Source organism: Cenococcum geophilum, assembly GCF_001692895.1.
Source record: "Cenococcum geophilum 1.58 unplaced genomic scaffold K441scaffold_24, whole genome shotgun sequence".
Classification (NCBI taxonomy): domain Eukaryota; kingdom Fungi; phylum Ascomycota; class Dothideomycetes; order Gloniales; family Gloniaceae; genus Cenococcum; species Cenococcum geophilum.
In genome coordinates this window covers 1,917,506-1,936,764 of record NW_027137582.1, presented here as the reverse complement: position 1 = coordinate 1,936,764, position 19,259 = coordinate 1,917,506, and the positions used below count along the sequence as shown (strand labels likewise).

Sequence of the window (19,259 nt, the reverse complement as noted above, 5' to 3'; positions counted from 1 at the left end):
GTGGCAAACCCCACTTAAAGCCTCAACGCCTATCGCCATCGTTCGCCCCGCCTTACCACCTGCGCACTCTCAGAGGAAAGCCAAGTCCAGAATGGCCCCCTGCCCCCCCCTCCCTCACCTTGTGCCAACTCACGCGGGCTGACGCTCTTCTTGCTCGCATATGCCCTCCCTCCAGCTGCGTACCCATCGATTATCCCAATGGGATCGTTTTGCTCTGTGGGGAAAGCGTCAGTGTGCTGCATCAATGTGCTGCGTCAAGTTCTGCAAAAATTCTGCACCATCATGCAACGCAGCTGGTACGGTAAGCGGGCGGTGGGCCCGGTTGCCTTTACTAACGCCAAGCCCCAACTAACTTTAGGCCACTGTGAACAATGCCTCTCCAATGAAAAAGCCTCGATAATAATCACACCATCAATTCCAGGCTCGCTTTCAATCCACTGGATTCCCTCGCTTTTGAAGGCGTTGCAGTAGTACAGTAGTGTGCTCCGAAGCGATGCATCATCAACTAAATTTACCGAGTGCGGAGGCCGCTGTCTTATCGGACCGTTGGTTGAGGCTCCTGTCTACTTCATATCCCGCCTCGTTGCGAAACACCTCCAAGCTAGGCTCGCGATTGCGTAGACAAAGAAGGGGTATCCCTCTGCCTGCTCCGTGAGAATTGGGTGATGTCGGAGTGGGATCCATGACTAACTGTAGCCAGAGATGCCTTTCTCTCTTCACCGTTCACACTGCTTGGGGTAACCCGACGGGAGATCCTCGAGACGTTGAGATAGCAGTCAGCCACCCCTCCGGCATCGCAAACGTCTTCCATCTTGATATGCATGGCTTGACTAGCCCTACAACGTCTCCTCACCTTCCCTGCACGCGCAGCCGTGCCTGTATTTACCTACCAAGCATGTGGCAATGTCTAGCGTTGGGCAATCCTGGAATGGTTTGCACATGTTCGTACAAGGGGAAGACGCGGAAGGCGTATACGGCTCGGAGGACGGAGACGGCCACCTGGCCGGACGACGAACCGATCTCCGCTTTGATATTACTGTGCTTCTAGGATCCCGTCGGAATTTGTTGCGTGCATCCGACCCGCTGCAGATGGGCGGTGCTACTATCACAGCCTCTCACTTCTCGCATATATCACGCAGCAAGACGATGCAAAGAGTAAGACTAGGTTCGGAAAGACGAAGACACACGGCTGCCCGTGTACGGCTCGAGCAAGAGATTCCAATGGGCCACTTCGTAGGGTGGTTTCGTATCCGTCTCTCACATTGGCTACGAGGGCTCTGAACNCATGGTCATTGCGGAAGAGGCGGTAAAGGAGACTAAATAATTGGACGTGGGGATGACTAACAAGATTCACGTTCCTAGGAGCGATAACGGAACGGTAATAACGGAACCAAGCCGTGTCAAATATATGATGGAGATAGAATCGAAATGGAATATTAGAGATGGAGATAGTGCTAGACTAGTAGTAGAAGATAGGGTGCGATAGGAGTAATGGGAGTAATGGGAGTAATAGGAGTAGGAGTGACGGGAGTAATAGGAGTGATGAGAATGATGGGAGTGACGAAAGTGATGGGCGTGACGGGTACGATGGGCGATATGGGTGTTATCACTGAGATATGACTGACAGTAGCCGTGCGTTGCTTGTAGCACCCGTCAGGTGGAGGGGAACGGGGGCACAAGACCCCATTGAGGCAGCGGAGCACGCGCTCCCTTCCCGATTCCGGCCTGTCTTCGGTAATCTCGCTTCGGACTACCCTCACACTCGCAACGCTCACAAGCGCTCACAGCACTAAGAATCGGATTGCCACTTTGACCCACTCCGATACTTGTAAGCTGAGACGCATAACGATGGCTCGAAGAAGCTGCCTGCATGCATATTACTCCACCAGAGAAACATCGATGTCTGCTCTCGCGATTCTCCAAACCCGGTTCTCTTGGCTAATGAACAAGGGACAGGCCCTTCACCTGCACCAACCTTTCCCCCCTCCCCGCGGGAAATCTCGGCTGATCTGAATCTTACCTGAGAGTGATCGCAGAGTAATCGTCGGATCCATACAGGAATGGAGACACTCGTATCAAGGTGGATGCTTACTGCGGCAGAAACGTGATTGATCGGCCGGGCCGGCGACCAGGGAGTCTCTCTCGTACCGACTCTCTCAACAAGGGGTGTCACACAGCGAGCATGCTACCCGAGATAGCATCTTCACTATTTCGTGTAACTACACATCTCAAGATAAGAAGTTCAGAGCCTCTCTTGTTTAGAAATAGCCATTGCCAACCGGATGTTCCGTCGCTTCTCACCAGGTATAACCAAGTCGTATGCAATGCAATTCAATTGCTTTAGGCTGGATCGCCCAGACGAACACTAGCAGCTAGCTGGTATGCCTGACTTCTCTGCCGTGCAATCAATCCACGCCGATAAAGCACGTTCTGTTGCCGAGAACGATTGTTGGCTTCATTTTTTCTGCCCGGGAGGTGTTGCGTCGCTCCCAACCTCCTCACGCGAGCAATGTTCTGACATCTCTCCCTGCATTTCATTCTGCTTGCTTGCATGTCTCCCTGCCTCCAAGTCTTTACCACAATGTCTTGGGCTTCTCCAGCACGAGCTTCACTCCAGTTTCCTCCACTAACCTCTCATTTCCAGCTTCTCTCATCATTCCTGCGTCTTTTCGTACTCTTTCTTGCACCGCGCTATATAATGTCTTCCTATCCTTGCACCTTTCCCCTTGCCCAAGGAAGGATAGCTTGTTCCAAGAGACTAAATTCCACAGCTCTCTGTTGCCACCCCCTTCTTTTGACATCTCCATCTCCCATCTACTTTACCAAAAAACTAAGCCGGCAAAATGCCCAAAGGTATCCCAACACTCGCCAGGCCCGGTTTTCCTTGGCTTCAATGCACTTCGCAAAATCTATGACGTGATCCTCGATGAAAATAGCGACGAATTGGATAATAAAGAAGCTAAACTTGCCGTCATCATTCCCGCAGACGAGGAGCGAAGCAAACGAATGCAGCATGCCGCCGATGAAGAACGAAACGAAAAGCTGCGCGTATTTTGACGCAAACGAGCCTTCCAGTAGGTGGAGTAGGTCTCTGGAGACGAACAACGAGTAAGACATAAACATCTGCTTCACGCATCAGCGTATTTGGATGTCTAGAAACAATAACAGGCCATGAAACTCTCACTCGTCTAAGATACCGATGCACACGCGCCTACCCGTATAGCCAGCCTGCTCTACACATCACTGCCAGGGATCAGTCCAAGTCTCCTATGCAACGACAACTCTACTACATATTCCCACATCCTCCTAACAGTCCGTCCATCACTCAGATTTCCAAACGTGGAAGGCCAATCTTGCGGCTCATTCAAACCCCGTCGCCGTGACGCATGCATCATTTCGAACAATACGTACCCCACGGTGAGAAAAACCCACAACAAGCACACCTGCTGAAGCAACGGCTCCCGCCAAATACCCAGAGCACCAGGCCGAGACTGCGGGAGCGTAAAAATAGAAGCGAAGACCGCGTCCTAAAGAAGGAAGAGATAACCAGCCCACAGGCCCTATTCAACAAAGAATTTGCAACCCATCTTGCCGTCAGCGCCGGCAACCAGTCATTCTCCATCTTACAAACCAAAAACACCAATCACTCGAAATCCAAGGAGCGGAACCACCTACCGCATGTGATACCCCTTCTCCTTCTCGGGCAGATTCTTAATCTCAAAACTCCACCCAATCCCCCGTGCATGAACGCGTTCTCAATTCTTCGCGCCAACACCCAGGTAAAATAGGTAGATTAAATCGACTAATTACCCACTACTATATCTTCAAACCGTGCATACAATGATCTGGATATCGTTCAGGCTACTCAATACGTCGTTAATCCGAACCTAACGGCGAGAGCGCTATCAAGGACTAGATTAGGGAGTAGTGTGCAAAATACCGTTCTGCACGCAGAAATCGTGCTGAAGTACGCATCTACAGCGCCTCAACTCTAAAGATTAAGGCTTTATATACAATATTAATGTTAAATCGTTACTATTACCAGCTTCAATATTTCTGAGCGCGCTCAATAATTCCAGCTATCTAGTTGGCTGAATTCTTATCGATAGCTGAGGACCCAAATCACAGTTGGAAGGGATACACCCGCACGCTCCCGGAGTAAAGGCGGGGCATGGTTATGTTGCTCTCCCGAATGGATTCCTAGAGACCAGCGAAGAAAACCAAGGGGAAGGACTATGTAGATTTAGATAAGTGAGAGTGAGGAAAGGGGATTTTCTGGTCTTCTTATAAAGCCTTTTTTTTTTAGCTCAGGTCTCTCATATGCTAGCGGCGGGCTCTCGCATCGCGGCTCTTTTTTCAGCCGCAGGGCCCTGCGTTGTGCATTCGGGAACGGATGGCGCGTGGGAGCGCGAAATGGAGTCAGGATTCCAGGTCGGTTATGTTGCGAGCCAAGGCTGCCGCGCTGTCCAGGCCCCGCATGTGGCGGCGCGTGCGGTGTGATTCGCTGCCGGCGCGACTCTATACACGGTGGTTAGCGCAGCCAAGTCTGCACGGCCTTTTTGAAGGGGAAGTTTTGGTACTTTTGCTGTTTAAGGCAAAGTTAATGAAACACGCTAACCACCGGACGCGCCTGGGTGCTGTACATGCTACATGCGCTAAGATCAGTGGAATGGTGGCCTTCTGAGACGTTGAAATAAGGTTTGCAAGCAAGTTTCCGCGCCTTTTTTCCTTTTTTTTTGGTGCGACACTGAGGGAGGTGTTGTGAGGGCGTGGGGGGGAAAGGAGTGAAGGGAGGGATGGGAGTGTTTTCTAGTGGACCCTGATAGAGCTGGGGTAGATACCTGTTTTTGCGGCCTTTGGAGTACGTGGCTGCAGGTACGGGCTGGGACTGGCTTTTAAGTGCGATATAGGGTATCGGAGAGATTCTAGATAGATTGCTGATCTTGCTGTTGCCTTTATAAGTCCTGTGAATGTGGTTTGGTTGTGTAGACCTTGGTGTTGAGGATGTGTTCCTTGGCCGATGAAAAAGAAAGTATCAAGCAGTACATTACCACAGCGAGCACAACTTTACTCACTACGATACCAAGAATGGTATGATAGTACAGTAAACCCCCCTTATTACGATATGGGGTATATAACGATATATATCTATATTACGATCTACACCCCTTGATCAAGCCTTTTTTGCTGTAATATTACGATAATCTGACTTTTGACGATATCGTTAAGGTGGCTCCACCAAAATCGTTGTAACCAGATAAGATTTTGTATGGGAGAAGCCCTATTTAGCCCGTACGGTGGGTGTATTATGCCCTTTTAGGGTGGTTGGCCTCCTTTTTCCTGCTTATTAACGCATCACGTGACAATTTAGTATAACAATACCATTGGTATTACGATATGCTCGGCCGCAAAAACGGTATCGTACTAAAGAGGTTTTACTGTATAAGCAATCTACTAGAAGCAAGATCCATTTCGTTTTGTTCAACGCCAATGCATACCATACAGCCCAACCGTAACCCCATAAAACGCACTGTGGTACACCACCCCTCCCCGCACACGCACGCTCAAGTAAGCTTCTGTTTAATGAAGAAAGCACGCAGATGCGACAACTGCCACGCACAAGTAACGCCTAGCACCGCCAGCTGGAGCAGCGTCCAGCGTACGACGCGCGCGTTTGTGGATTCCGACTGATCTCTGAACTCGGCTTCACGTTCCTGCAATTCTACATCAGCACTCGTTCAATCTTAACGGTTCCCCCTAAAGGCACCAGGTCGTAGACATTCCAGGACAGCGGGTATTAAACAAGTGGCATTAACATACCCTCTGGAAAATCTGCTCCCTCCTAATATCCTGTAGCCGGCCATTCAAGTCCCGCACCTTCTGCACAATATCCTCGATCTTGCCCTTATCCGTACTCTCGATCTTGCTCGTCTCGCCGATCGCGAGGTCCAGCTGGAACTTGATGCCGCCCGCCGGCTGTCCGTTTGTCAACCAGCCGCTGTGGGACGCGGCGCCCGTGGGCGTGAAGCAGAGCCGGTGCTCGCCCGAGTCTGCGGCCGAGAAGGTGAAGCGGCCCTTGGCGGCGCCGCGCTGCGCGACGACGCGGTGGTCGTTGTCGAAGACCTCCTCGACGGTTATGAAGACGCCTAGGGTGCTCGATGGCTGGTACGAGCGGGTGGATTCGTCCCATTGCTCAGCATTGAAGTGGCCTAAAGGATGTCAGCGTGCGTTACAACTTCCCCCGTAAGATCGACCCGGTTGGGGGTCTAGAAATGGGGTTGTGGGTAGAGTGGCGGTAAGGCAAGACTCACCGACAACGAGGGTGTCCTTGGGGAGCTCTTCAAAGAAGCATTTCTGCGATGGCCCGTCGATGAAGAAGTATAGAGCCTGGGATGGTAGGATGAGGGCGGCGACGAGGAGGAACGAGAATGCTGTCCGTAGGCCGGATGCCGATTGTGTGCTCCACGCCATCTTGGGTAGCTGTGTGGTGGTGTGGGCGGATGCAGGTGTTTCTGGTCAACACTGAACACAAATATCTTCAATTGTCTCCAGCAACGTTGCCAAAATCTCGAGTTCCGTTTAGGGACTAGTTAGAGATCACACGTGACTACCTGCCAATCCCGTCCCTTGGCTTCCACTCAACATTTTGTAAGTCGAGGGGCATTTTTCGATTTTCAATGCACCCAGCTCCTAAACGAAACTCCTGTGGGGAAGAAATCTGAACTGTGATAGCCCGTTAGGGAAATACTTCCACGTATCTCTGCTGGAGCATGCATCCGCACCAAACCCTGAATTCATCCGGAACGCAACGATGAGAGTCCTCCGAGCTTCCCCTGCTCAAACCCTCTCTACAATTGAGCCATTGATCTTAAAAGGGCATTCGGCGCGTTTTGACCTTTAATCCCGCTAATTACCGAACCTGCGGCGGGGAGGAAACCTAAGCTAGGGCCGTCTATAGCTCCACTAAGACAGCCTTAAATTATATAAATAAGGGCTATAAATGAGCCTCCATTAAAATATAGAGCCATATTGGTGGGGGTATATTGTTTTAATAGGGGGGTGATGCGTGCTGCTGCGGCCTAGCGATTTTTACCGATATTTCGAAAACGACTGTAGGACATCAACGTTGCACGAGATAGCTGGAAGAACACCCATATCTACACGTGGTATTCCCCCTGTTTCAAAATTCTTGCTCAAGCCTCGCTGACGCTATGAAGTGCTCATTCCTCCTCCTAGGCGCCTGCGTAGTAAATCTCGCTTTGGCGAGTGCAACGACTGTATCAAGTTCAATTGCCGCATTCCCGACCCCGAAGTATCGTATTTCGCCTCTCGATGGCTCCATCATTGCGCTGCCGACCCGGGAACAACTGGACTTCCAAGACAAGGAGTTCGGTGTCCTCATTCATTTCGAGATGGGCACATATCTGGACATCGACGGCTGCAATAATGTCCCATCGCTTGTACCCAATCTAACTTTGTTCGATCCGGCTTTGCTCAACACCGATCAATGGATGGACAGCATTACAGCACTCGGTGCGAAGTATGCCACGCTCGTTGCGAAGCATAATTGCGGATTCACGACTTGGCCAAGCCAGGTGAAGTTTCAAACTCGTGACAACACGACAATCAGTTACAACTATACGATTGCTCAGTCGCCCGTTGCCGGTGAGGATGTGGTTAAGAGCTTCATAGATTCTGCTAAAAAGTACGGCATTGGATATGGGCTCTATTATAGCACTGTTGTCAACAACTTCTTGAACGTGCAGCAGTCCGAAGTCAATGCGACCTCGTGGGCTGTGGGTCAAGTCAGGATAAGCAATGAAACCTATGACGAGATTGTAGTCGCTCAATTGACAGAGCTGTGGACAAACTACAGATCGTTAACCGAAGTGAGCAGAGCTCAGGCTATCCTTGTAATGGTTCACATTTTTGCTGATCGCGATGTTTTCGCCGAGCAGATCTGGTTCGATGGCGGCTACAGCACGACTCAACAGATCGTGTATGCGGACCTGTTGGCAGAGCTTCAACCTAAAGCTGTCATTTTTAATGCATGCGATGTTATGACGGGCGAGTGCCTGACTGAAAATTCTGGTAAGTGGTTGAGTCAATTCGTGCCAGTCTCGAAGCTGATTGTCTGTTTAGTTCGATGGGTCGGGACAGAGAGCGGAGAGGCTCCAATAGAGAACTGGTCAACGTGAGTATACATGCAACTCATGCTTAGTACTTGTTGACATGTTTCAGGGGAACCACAAATGATGGTGGAAATTCCACTAGTCCCTACTTCTGCCCTGCGGTATGTGACACTACCCTGCAAACCGACGATCGCTGGTTCTATGGCGTTGATCAACCCTTGCGATCCATTGAAGAATTGATTGCGGTCTATCACGTATCTGTCGGTCGCAATTGCCTTTTGGAACTGGATCTCTCGCCTAACCGGAGCGGACTCATCCCCGGTCGCCATGCAGCGCGGTATAAGCAGCTCGGGGACTTTATCTCGTCCTGCTATAGCAGCCCTGTCAACGCACCACATACACAAAATTCCTCTAATGACGGAACCTACACTCTTAAGTTCGACTATGCTACCTCGATCGATCGGATAATGTTGATGGAAGACCAGACGAATGGTCAAGTTATTCGGTCGTACCGAGTTTGGGCCAAAGTTATTAACGATGGTGTCACGGACGGGACATTGGATGTACCATGGACGGAAGTGTCGAATGGCACTAGTATTGGTCACAAGAAGATTGATATCTTCGACGAGGCTATTACTGTGACTGAGGTTTTGGTCAATACCACGTTCGTGGATACTCCCGTGTGGCGATCGGCTTCTGTCCACCTCTGTGGCCAAATGTTTGCAAACACGACCGGTTGGGAGTTCACTCCTTGAACTGGTCCGAATACGTTATAGGAATGCAGTGTCTCTTGTAGGAGCTAGATACTCATATATAGTAGAACGTGGGCCAACGTATTTGCTGCTCGAGACACGATGAGTATGTGACAAACAACATACCAAATTTTGCCTAGTAGTTAGAGCGAAAAGTCACAATAGTTCATTTGAAGCAAGCTGCTCACTTTAAGTAAATATCCGCTTTAACCCAATCCGTAGACGTCAGTACCTTGTGTTTCAGCCTCTCTACTTAGTCCTCTAAGGATTCTTCCCGGATCTTTTTTTATATAATGCGTCCTTACAAATTCCACAGGGGCGCGTAATTGTAGAAGATTAAGATTTCTATATTTTCACGGGCCCTACTCCTAAGGCTTTTGATATATATCGTCGAATGATCCGCTGTGGTCTCTAGCCTTAGAAGATTCTGTTGCAATATCGCACGATATTCCTTACTGTATCTTATATTGGCGGATCCTAGCAGGCTTCCCAATCATTCAACGAGGCTTCAATATTGAATTGAATTGAATGCCAAGACTCAATCAATTCAATTAACTAAGAGCTCGTGAGCTTAGCAACGCATTCAATCTGGAGGCCCTAATTGAATTGAGTTGATTGAAAATATTAGAGCTTTTGATATTATATAGAATATACTAAAGTTCATGTGCAGTGATGCCCTAAGCCTTATTTTTCTTATTATTCCTCACCGAAGGAAGTTTATCCGAGTATCACCCGTTATATACACCGTCATATCGCCGCCAAAGTCTTGGCAGGCAGGGTTTTGCTACCAATATCAACTCGAATTAATGACGATTCCACCAATTAGACCCCGAGCGTATATTTAGCCCCACAGGCCTGATATAATTGAAGCTTGAATGGCGGTAGGATCGTGGGACAAGGAAGGCATAATTGATATGGTAGATGGTGTTGGCCACGGAGGTAGCTTTCGACNGTATTACAATTGTCTTTGATGCCTAGTACCCTATGTAAAGACTACCCTAGTGCTTACCCTCGTATTTCGTATGTCTTAGTACGTATCTCTGTTGCCTGTACCTCCCTCCTTTCCTATTCTAGCATCTTCCTCGTGTATATATAGACCCTCGAGAGCCACCTTGAATAGAACAGATCACTCGTACAATTCTGTGTCTCTACCTACCAGCCAGCTTATGTCATTTAATTGATACCTACCTAGCTGAAAGTTATAAGCCCGGTAACCTTCTAAGCACCAGGGAGATCTCAGTGGCCAGACGACTACCACTAAGCCTCTTTAAGCATAGTTTGTCACGAAATATCGCGTGCCTTACGCGTAAGCACGTCTCTTTATGCAACCTTAAAAGAACCTTAAAATAAGAGCCACTATGGCAACCAAGGACTCTACAAACCCTCTTTTACTAACCTAGAAAGACTGGCCTATATAGTTTTAATTTATCCGTTAAGAAGCAAGTTTTGCGAAGATCTAGGACTATGTTAACCTAGATAAGACGGAGAACGAAATTAAGCAAAACACTAAGCCAGCTATACCTTTAATAGCAGCAGCTCCTATAGCTCCTACAGCAGCACCGGCAGCTCCTACAGCACCTATAGCAGCACCTATAGACCCTGTAGCACCAGTAGCGGACCCTATAGCTCTAGCAGCAACTCTAGCGTCTACTGGAACAGCTATACCTGGGTTATTAAGTTAATAAGAATAATAACCTTAGCAATCTTTAGAGACATAGAGAATACTCTTTAAGCTCTATAAGCTATAATAATAGGACTACCTAAAGTAGGAAGAGAAGCTCTATACGTTTATAGTACTTTTATATACCACCATAGGCACTAACTTCTTAGGATATTTTAAGAACCTTACTATACTATATTTAATTATAAGACAGTTAAAGAAGGTAGCAAAGCCATCTTAAGCTATATTATAGTAGATAGTATTAGACGATCTTAAGAAACGGAAATAAGGGCCTAAACATTAGACTCTAGAATTATGGCTTTAGCTTTATATCACTATAATATAAAACGGCGAAGAGCTAGAGGAAGGGCTAATAGAGGTAACGGAAGGCAGCGTTATATAAGCCTTTGTCCAGGACTATAAGGAGATCTATCCAGCTCTATACTATGCCTTTATCTAAAAGGTAGCGAAGAGGTTAGAGAAGCTTAAAATATTAACAATAATTAAGGAATTTAACCTCCTTTATAAGCATCTAAATACGAGACGTAACGCCTATACTATATTATTAGGGCAGCCGTCTATAAATCCTACAACATCTACTACCCTAGCACCTTCTTAATCACCTAAAGCAAAGTGTTTTGCTTATAGTTTACCCCATAAGTTAAAGAATTATAAGCAGCTATTTTAGTCTCTTTAAGGTCCAAACTTTGTACTAAATAACGAGTATCTATAGAGGTATTAGGAATAGCTTAAGGGCCTAATAAATAAGTAGTATTATAATAAAAGGGTTAAGTAGATTGAGAAAAAAGGCCCTAAATTAAGGACGTCTCTAGCTTCTGCTAAAAGGATTAAGGATTTAGATAGGCCCTAAGCTACAGCGGCTGCTATAATAATATCCTACTTATTATTATTATCGCAGAAACATCCGGATCTGTCCTTAATTAACGCCTAGGGGTATAACACTATAGCAGATACCCACTTCTGCAACAATATTAGATACTTTTGTAACTTTAAGCCAAGCATATCTATAGCAACGGCTAGAGATTCTGGAGCAGAAATCCATAGATACGGTAATATTAACTTGGCCATTAAGGTAGGCGAATAACGTCTGACTAGGTATCTAACATTAAGGAATATAGTATACGCTCCTTATTTTTATACCAATCTAATATCCGCAGTAAAGCTTTATAGGGTTAGAGTAATTATAAACCAATCTACGAACTACCTATACTATAAGAATGACGGAAGCCTATTTACTAACCTTACGGAATACGGAGGTCTCTACCTTATTAATGCCATTACTTACTTACTACCTACTCCTACTGCCTACGCTACATCCACTAGATTCTTTAAGACCTTAGTATATAACAAAGTATAGCATTAGCGCTTACTATACTATGATATAAAGTTAGTAGATTATCTACCGACTACGGCAGATAGGGTTAAGGTGGTTAAGACGGACAGAGAAAGAACTCTATATGGTGTACTACTTTATAAACCATATATTCTTAGAAAGATAACATAGTAAATATCTTATAGAATATCCGTAAAGGGAACTTACCCTTTTAAACGTATACACTTTAATATTATTATAGAAGAAGACGGGTTTAATAGAGATACATATATAGCTCATTTTTGGTGTGACTATATAAAGTACTATTATACCTTTCCTATTAAGAACCATAAGTAAGAGACGCTGTTTCCACTCTTTAAATCAATGATAGCATTTATAAAGAAATTTGATGCTTAAGGTATCCGCATTTAGTATATAGATAAGGAGTAAGGTATAGGCGCTAGGGTAAAGAACCTTATTTAGCTTAATGGAGGTATTATTAAGTAATTAACACTAGATACTCCTGCTTAAAATAAACCTATAGAGAGGTTAAGGAGAGCTATTTCTAAATAAGTAAGGACTGCTGTTATTAAAGCAAAGTTACCTATAGATCTGTAGCCCGAGTTTATGCTCCTTATAGTATTCCTACTCAATCAAACTCCCATTAAGTCCATTAACTAAAAAACCCTATTTAAGATGCTATATAAACGGAAGCTATGGCTAGCAGGGCTTCGTATAGCCGGATCTTTAACCTATATGCTTATCAAACACGGCATTCCTAAAAAGGCAAAGTTTAAGCCATGAGCCTAAATAGGCTATCTTATTGGTATGGAAGCGTTAAATATCTATAGGATATGGATACCAACCACCAACCGTATTATCCAATCTTGTGATGTACGAATTAATAAGTTAAAGAGATATTAATCTTTTAAAACACTAGAACACCTTATTATCTTATAGGCTTAAAAGGACCGTTTTCAGCAAGTCCAGGACCTACTAGATAATCTTTAAGATGGCAGTAAGGACTAGATAGAGAACTTTAACAAAGAACTAGATGTAAGACTGCCGCATTTAGCAAGTATTAATATTACTCCTACGTTAAAAAGCATTTAGATCTTAATAGAAGAACTCCATTAGCTACCTACCCCGGAGCTAACTCTAGAACCGTCTATATTATTAACGTCTTCGGCGCCTCAGCAATTACCATCTATAGTAGCATCTACGCCACAGATATTATCTACTACTTAGTTATCTTCTAAAGTCACCAAACTACTATTTATAGACCCTATACCTTATTCTAAACCTCAGACGACAGTAGGCTCATTATTAGGGGGTAAGAGACGTTTTAGCTGTAAAAAGCGGCCTATGGCAAAGAAGAAAGATATACCAAATTAGGATCTACGATGACGAGCCTTTGCGGTTCAAAACAGTGACGGTAATGATATTATCAATCTAGATACGATACCATTGGCTTACGCGTTCTATACTGCTGCTATAAAGACATACGGATATTAAGACAACTTTCCACTACCACTAAAGTCATAGAAAGAGATACTTAATTATAGGTACGCTACGGAGTTTAAAGTAGCTGCTTACACTAAGATAAAGGCCTTAATGGGAAAACACACCTGGGACGAGGTACGACTAGTTAAGAAGGTTTATTGACTTCCTACTATATAGGTCTTTACGTATAAGGAAGATTTGGATGGCTTTATTACGAGATTTAAAGCTCGTCTAGTCGTCCGCGGAGACCTTTAAGCAGTCTTATAAGAGGAGGTCAAAGCTATTACGGTAGCCTATCGGACCTTCCGTCTACTCTGCGCTCTCATCGCCGGCTTCGACCTAGACGTTATACAAATTAACGCCGTTAACGCCTTCGTTAATGCCTTAGTTAATGATAAGGTCTACCTCATTCCCCCTAAGGGTATAGACCTACCACCTAGATTCTCTCTCCGTCTAAGAAAGGCAATATACGGACTACGGAAATCTCCAAAATTGTGGTTTTTAAAAATGTCTGCTGCTCTGTAAAGTATGGGTTTAAAAGCGGTACTAGATAAGCTATATCTCTACGTACACCCTACCGAACCTATCTTTGTATTCTTCTACGTTGATGATATCCTAATTATAGGACACCTGAGCTATTAACAATAGATGGAGGACATCCTAAAGCAGCTATAAGATCGATTTAAGATCCGCAAAATACCTTAATTTATATCATTCCTAAATACTCGTGTCGTGCGAGATTAACAAAAGGGAAAGCTCTGGCTCTGTCTAGATTAGTATCTTAAGAAGCTAGTCTTAGTATACTATCTAGAATATCTAAAGCTATTAGCTACACCACTATCGGGCTAGGAATTAACACCGTACGAAGGAGAAGCTACGCCGAATTAGATAAAAGGATATTAACGCCGTATAGGTTCTACAACGTATCCTGCATCTACTATATAACTAAACGTCACTTTTTCTGTCAGCAAGCTGGCTGAGTTCTTATAAAATCCGTTACTAGCTTATCTTGTGGAGATTAACAGATTGCTTACCTATCTCTACAATACCAGATACCTCGCTCTCAAGTTCTCTACTATTACGCTGTATAAGATAAACTAGGTTCTAAAAGCTGCTTTTAATACTAGCTTTACTAACGATGCTCTAATATATCGGAGCTTATAGGGCTTCTTAATAAGCTTATTCAATGGGCCTATAGTATAGCAGGCAACTAGATAAAAGGCAGTAACTAAGTCTACTACGGAGGCAGAACTCCTAGCTCTCTTATACGTTAGTAGGGAGGTTAAGCATATAATGCGGATATTTAAGGCCATTAGATTTAACCCAGAATAGGACGTTATTATTAATTATAATAATTAGCAGTCAGTACGGATCGTGACAAAAGAGACTCCTACGGTATTTATAAAGCTCCGATATATAGATATCTATTAATTCTGGCTTCGCCAAGAGGTCTAAAATGGAAGCTTTATTATATAGTGGGTACTGACAAGTAAAATAGCTATAGATGGACTAACTAAAGCTCTCTTAAAGCAAAATCATCAAAAATTCGTTAATATAGTAGGGCTCCGCGATATTAGATATCTGGTAAATTAATACTCGGACAGCAGCAAAGCTCACTACTAGGTCGTCTATCCCAACTACCTAATCCGGTAATCCAGCTCTGCCGCTCTATGTTAGATCTAAGGGGGTATGTTAGCCACGGAGGTAGCTTTCGACCGTATTANAATTGTCTTTAATGCCTAGTACCCTATGTAAAGACTACCCTAGTGCTTACCCTCGTATTTCGTATGTCTTAGTACGTATCTCTATTGCCTNTACCTCCCTCCTTTCCTATTCTAGCATCTTCCTCGTGTATATATAGACCCTCGAGAGCCACCTTGAATAGAACAGATCACTCATACAATTCTGTGTCTCTACCTACCAGCCAGCTTATATCATTTGATTGATACCTACCTGGCTAAAAGATGGGAAGTTAAAGCGCCCGCAGGACGGAACAAGATAAGAGTATATTGCAAAAAAGGTATAGAGGCGAAAAAATCGCTTATTTTTTCCAAGTCATTTTGCGGTAAAACTAATCATGCCTGCGTACTGTATATACTGCCACCTGCGACCGCCTAAAAGATATCCAAAATATCACTACCGCGTCAACTTCTTCAAGCTTTAATACGCGACAATGAGCTCCCCGGCCCGTGGGCCGGCTCTAAGGAGCTATTTTAAGACTCCTGCGTATGTATAAGTCCGATTATACAGTAATGCGGGCCTTTCACAACCTTAAATTATTAAAAAGATAAATACTAAGCACAGTGTATTAATATTTTAATTAGTGGTTAGTTATATTATTGCATCTAAACGCAATCGCCGCTATAAAGCACCTGGATGTAATTATAAGCTCTTAAAACGAGCTATCCGCTACGTAATATAACTAATTTAATAGGGCTGGTATAGCAGACGTATAACTTACGCACGATTAATTAAGCAACTAGATCTTAAAGTCTTATAGTGTGCCCTTAGCCGCGCACTTTAAAGGTATAACTACTACCGCTATATGGCCTATTGGCGTCCCTTTATTAGCGATAAATAGTAATAAAAGCGCCTTAATTAGGCCTAATATTATATTAACTTGCTACTATAGAGCTGTTTACTAGTTCTAAGATTGTCTTTATATTAATAAGTTAGTACGACTAAAGGACTAGAAATTAGATAAAGCTACGGCTAAGAAGGTTAAGGAAAAGATTGCTAACGCCCTAGAATAGTATAAGTAAATACTTAAGAAGGTTAGGAAGTAGTCTTTAGAAAAGAAAGCTATATAGAGCTTAAACGGAAATAAAAAGGAAGACAATAGTACCCTTTGCGTATATTAAATAGGCGCCTATAAAGTAGGCACTAACTATAAGCTACGTAATAGCGTAATTCTTAATAACGGAACTACTATACACGTTATTAACAATTAATTAAGATTTATTGATAAGCTTTAACCAAGTAAGAACTTTATATATACTAAGATGGGTATAGACCTAATTAAGAGTATAGAGACGGTGGCAATTACTATCTAAACGCCATTAGGTTCTATAAATATCTTCTTAACTAATATAGTATATATACTAGCCTTTTATATAAATTCAGCCTACCTAAAAAAGTTTACTAAGAAGAATATATGGTGGGATAATAAAAGGAATCTATTATATAAAAACGATTATAAAACGTTTGTATATTACAAGCGCTATTATAATTAATTAACCCTAGAGTATACCGAGCTATAATTAAGGGCCTTAAGTAAGGCCTTATTTGCAATTTAATTGCAAGACCCCCTTTTTAATTAGGAAGTAGTATTATGGTAGGCTTATTAATAGGCTAGGTATAATAGTAAATAAAAAGTTAATAACATAAATATAACTAGTAGAGTAGGTTACTTAATAGATTAACTCTAATTAAATTCTAGGATTTACTATAAAGAAGAGAACTATCTAGGTAAGAACTATAGTACTTTAAATATATAATACTACGCCTAAGAAATGTACTAAGTATATTAGTATATTAGTACGTTAGTACGTCCCTTATATTCCTACGTTCTAAACTTATAATATAACTAGCTATATAACTTAGCTACCCCTTATCTTATAGCTTAATTAGTTTTAGCGCCTCTTATATTATCTTAACTAACCTATTTATATCTCTTTTTAGTAGTTGCACTACTGCCAATATAAGGTCCGTAACACTATTTCCTTCCTCTTTATCTTTATCCTTAAAGATATCCTATATCTCTAAGTTATCTATTAAAGGTATAGCATTTCTATTTTTAATTTAATAACCTTTACTATTCCTAATACCTTTTATTAGATCCTTTTTATCTAATTGTTATAATTAGCTAGTAATGTTATAGGACACCCCTATAACACCTTATATATATCTACCTATTTCTACTAACTTAGCAACTAAAGACTAATTACGAAATAGTAATCTACGGCAATCTATGGCAATCTGACGGCAACCTACTATATTCTACTATATTCCACTAAGTTCTACTAAGTTTTACTAAATCCTACTAAGTTCTGCTAGGACTACTACCTAAATCCTATTCTGCTCTATATATATATAAACTAAGCAACTAAGTCTATAATATATACCCTTTCTTTCTATTTTTCTACCTTTTCTCCTTATATAACGTCTTAACCTCCTTATATAGTTTATATATATAGCTTAATAATATCTACCTTACTATATATTATCGCCGCTTGTATTTACTTTATAACGCTATATTATATTAACTACCTATACTACTATTAACATATAGAACGAACCTAAAACTCCTATAATGGCCGCTAGCATTATATCTATACTTTAAGAATAATTAGTAGGGATATAGAAGTCTTTTATAGACGCCCTTATATAAAGCTAAGCTATTTTAAATTAATGATAAGCTAAATAAGAAGTATAATACTAGTAATTAATTAAGGACCTCTAAGAAGAAACCTGTACCCTTAAGATGCCTATACTAGGACCTTAAGACTAAACACTATCTTTAGAGATAAATACGCGGAACATAAGCCCCGAACCTATAGTAGTCTCTTACCCTAAGCTAACTACTATACTATAATAATCTGAGTAACTACTAAATCCCCTAGTATTTACTAGTAAATAATAAAAGCTCTAATTATTTCTAAGCTAGCTTAAAAATAAGCTAACTAGTAATGCTAACTGTTACCTAACTAAAGCTAACTAACTCTATTACGCCCTAAGTTAACTAAAAGGAGAGGTAGCTAACCTTATTAAACCTTTTTAGCTAAACTTAGTATAAAGCCTAGTTGTACTTCTTAAAGCTATATATAGTAAACAAAACCGCTAAGCTACTATTTAGAGGAAAATAAACTATATAGCTTAAGGAACAAAAGGTTTCCTAGTATACTTCTCCGAATTTAACCGTTATATAAAGGACACTGGCTAGAATAACTCTATACTAGTTAACAGCCTTTATTAAATCCCTAAGCCCTAAACTAAAAACCTCCCTAATAGGCATAAACCTATTAGGAGCCCTTAATACCTATATAAATATATATTACGCCTAATACTAAAACACGCTTCTTAATATAATATAACAGCTTCGTAAACGTCCACTAAGTTATTTTAGCTTAAGCACCCTAATACTATAGATATTAACACTAGGACCTTAGAATACACCCTATTAGGGTCCTTTAAATAAAAATAACGCATTAAGCTAGGCCTTTACTTTAAATATAAAAGTAACTCCTACTTCTTTAACTACTACTCCGTCCCTATACCTAAATACAATTTATAAATAGCTATTACTAGCAACCGTTTACCGTATTAATCTTCTAGTTACCGTCCTTAATTTTTACCTAGTTTTAGCCCTATATCTAGTAAGTACTATTTATAAGGGTAAAGCTACAACTAACGTTTTATAGGAACCCCTTTCCGCTTACTACTAAAAGGTATATTTTAAAGTTAAATTGCTCTCCGGGACGGCTCTACCTTAAAATCTTATTAAATACTTTAGATATTATGAACTCTAACTCTTAGGATTATAGTATAACCGTTAACTATTATTTTTAGTAGAATAATTAATAGGCTAATACTTAAGTCCTAATTAATATAAAAGCTAATAGCATAGGATTTATTAATAAGATCTTTATATAAGATAATAGTTTTACCCTAATTCCCCTTAACTAGTATATTGACGTATTTAGATTTAATAGTAAACGCATAGTTTTAGGCCGAATTACCTATATAGTATATCTAAGACTCTAATACCTAAACTATAAAGAACTAATTAGGCTTTTTATTACTACCTTAGGTTACCTAGTAATTCTTAAATAACTTTGGATAAAGCTATATAAGGTAACTATTAATTAGGACAACCTTAA

General features: G+C 42.2%; 2 protein-coding genes across 2 annotated transcripts; one reads left to right on the top strand and one right to left on the bottom strand.

Annotated features, from left to right (window-relative positions):
• Positions 1 to 5,108: 5,108 nt before the first annotated feature.
• K441DRAFT_660907 (putative endosomal cargo receptor) lies at positions 5,109 to 6,548 on the bottom strand. Its single transcript, XM_067648788.1, has 4 exons — positions 6,312 to 6,548; positions 5,821 to 6,209; positions 5,499 to 5,714; positions 5,109 to 5,424 (listed from the first exon to the last, which is right to left on the bottom strand). The coding sequence occupies exons 1-3, from the start codon at positions 6,469 to 6,471 to the stop codon at positions 5,565 to 5,567; spliced, it is 699 nt and encodes a 232-aa protein (XP_067503575.1). The 5' UTR covers positions 6,472 to 6,548; the 3' UTR covers positions 5,109 to 5,424; positions 5,499 to 5,564.
• Positions 6,549 to 7,211: 663 nt separating this feature from the next.
• K441DRAFT_562813 (glycoside hydrolase family 29 protein) lies at positions 7,212 to 8,887 on the top strand (the record flags this gene model as incomplete). Its single annotated transcript, XM_067643576.1, has 4 exons — positions 7,212 to 7,889; positions 7,959 to 8,091; positions 8,143 to 8,194; positions 8,242 to 8,887. The coding sequence occupies 4 exons, from the start codon at positions 7,212 to 7,214 to the stop codon at positions 8,885 to 8,887; spliced, it is 1,509 nt and encodes a 502-aa protein (XP_067503574.1).
• Positions 8,888 to 19,259: the final 10,372 nt, after the last annotated feature.

Coding starts and splice junctions, on each gene's coding strand:
- K441DRAFT_660907 (XM_067648788.1), bottom strand. CDS start 6,471: ATGGCGTGGAGCACACAATCGGCATCCGGCCTACGGACAGCATTCTCG. Junction 6,210..6,311: donor CAAGGACACCCTCGTTGTCG/GTGAGTCTTGCC, acceptor GACATCCTTTAG/GCCACTTCAATGCTGAGCAA. Junction 5,715..5,820: donor GGGAGCAGATTTTCCAGAGG/GTATGTTAATGC, acceptor GTAGAATTGCAG/GAACGTGAAGCCGAGTTCAG.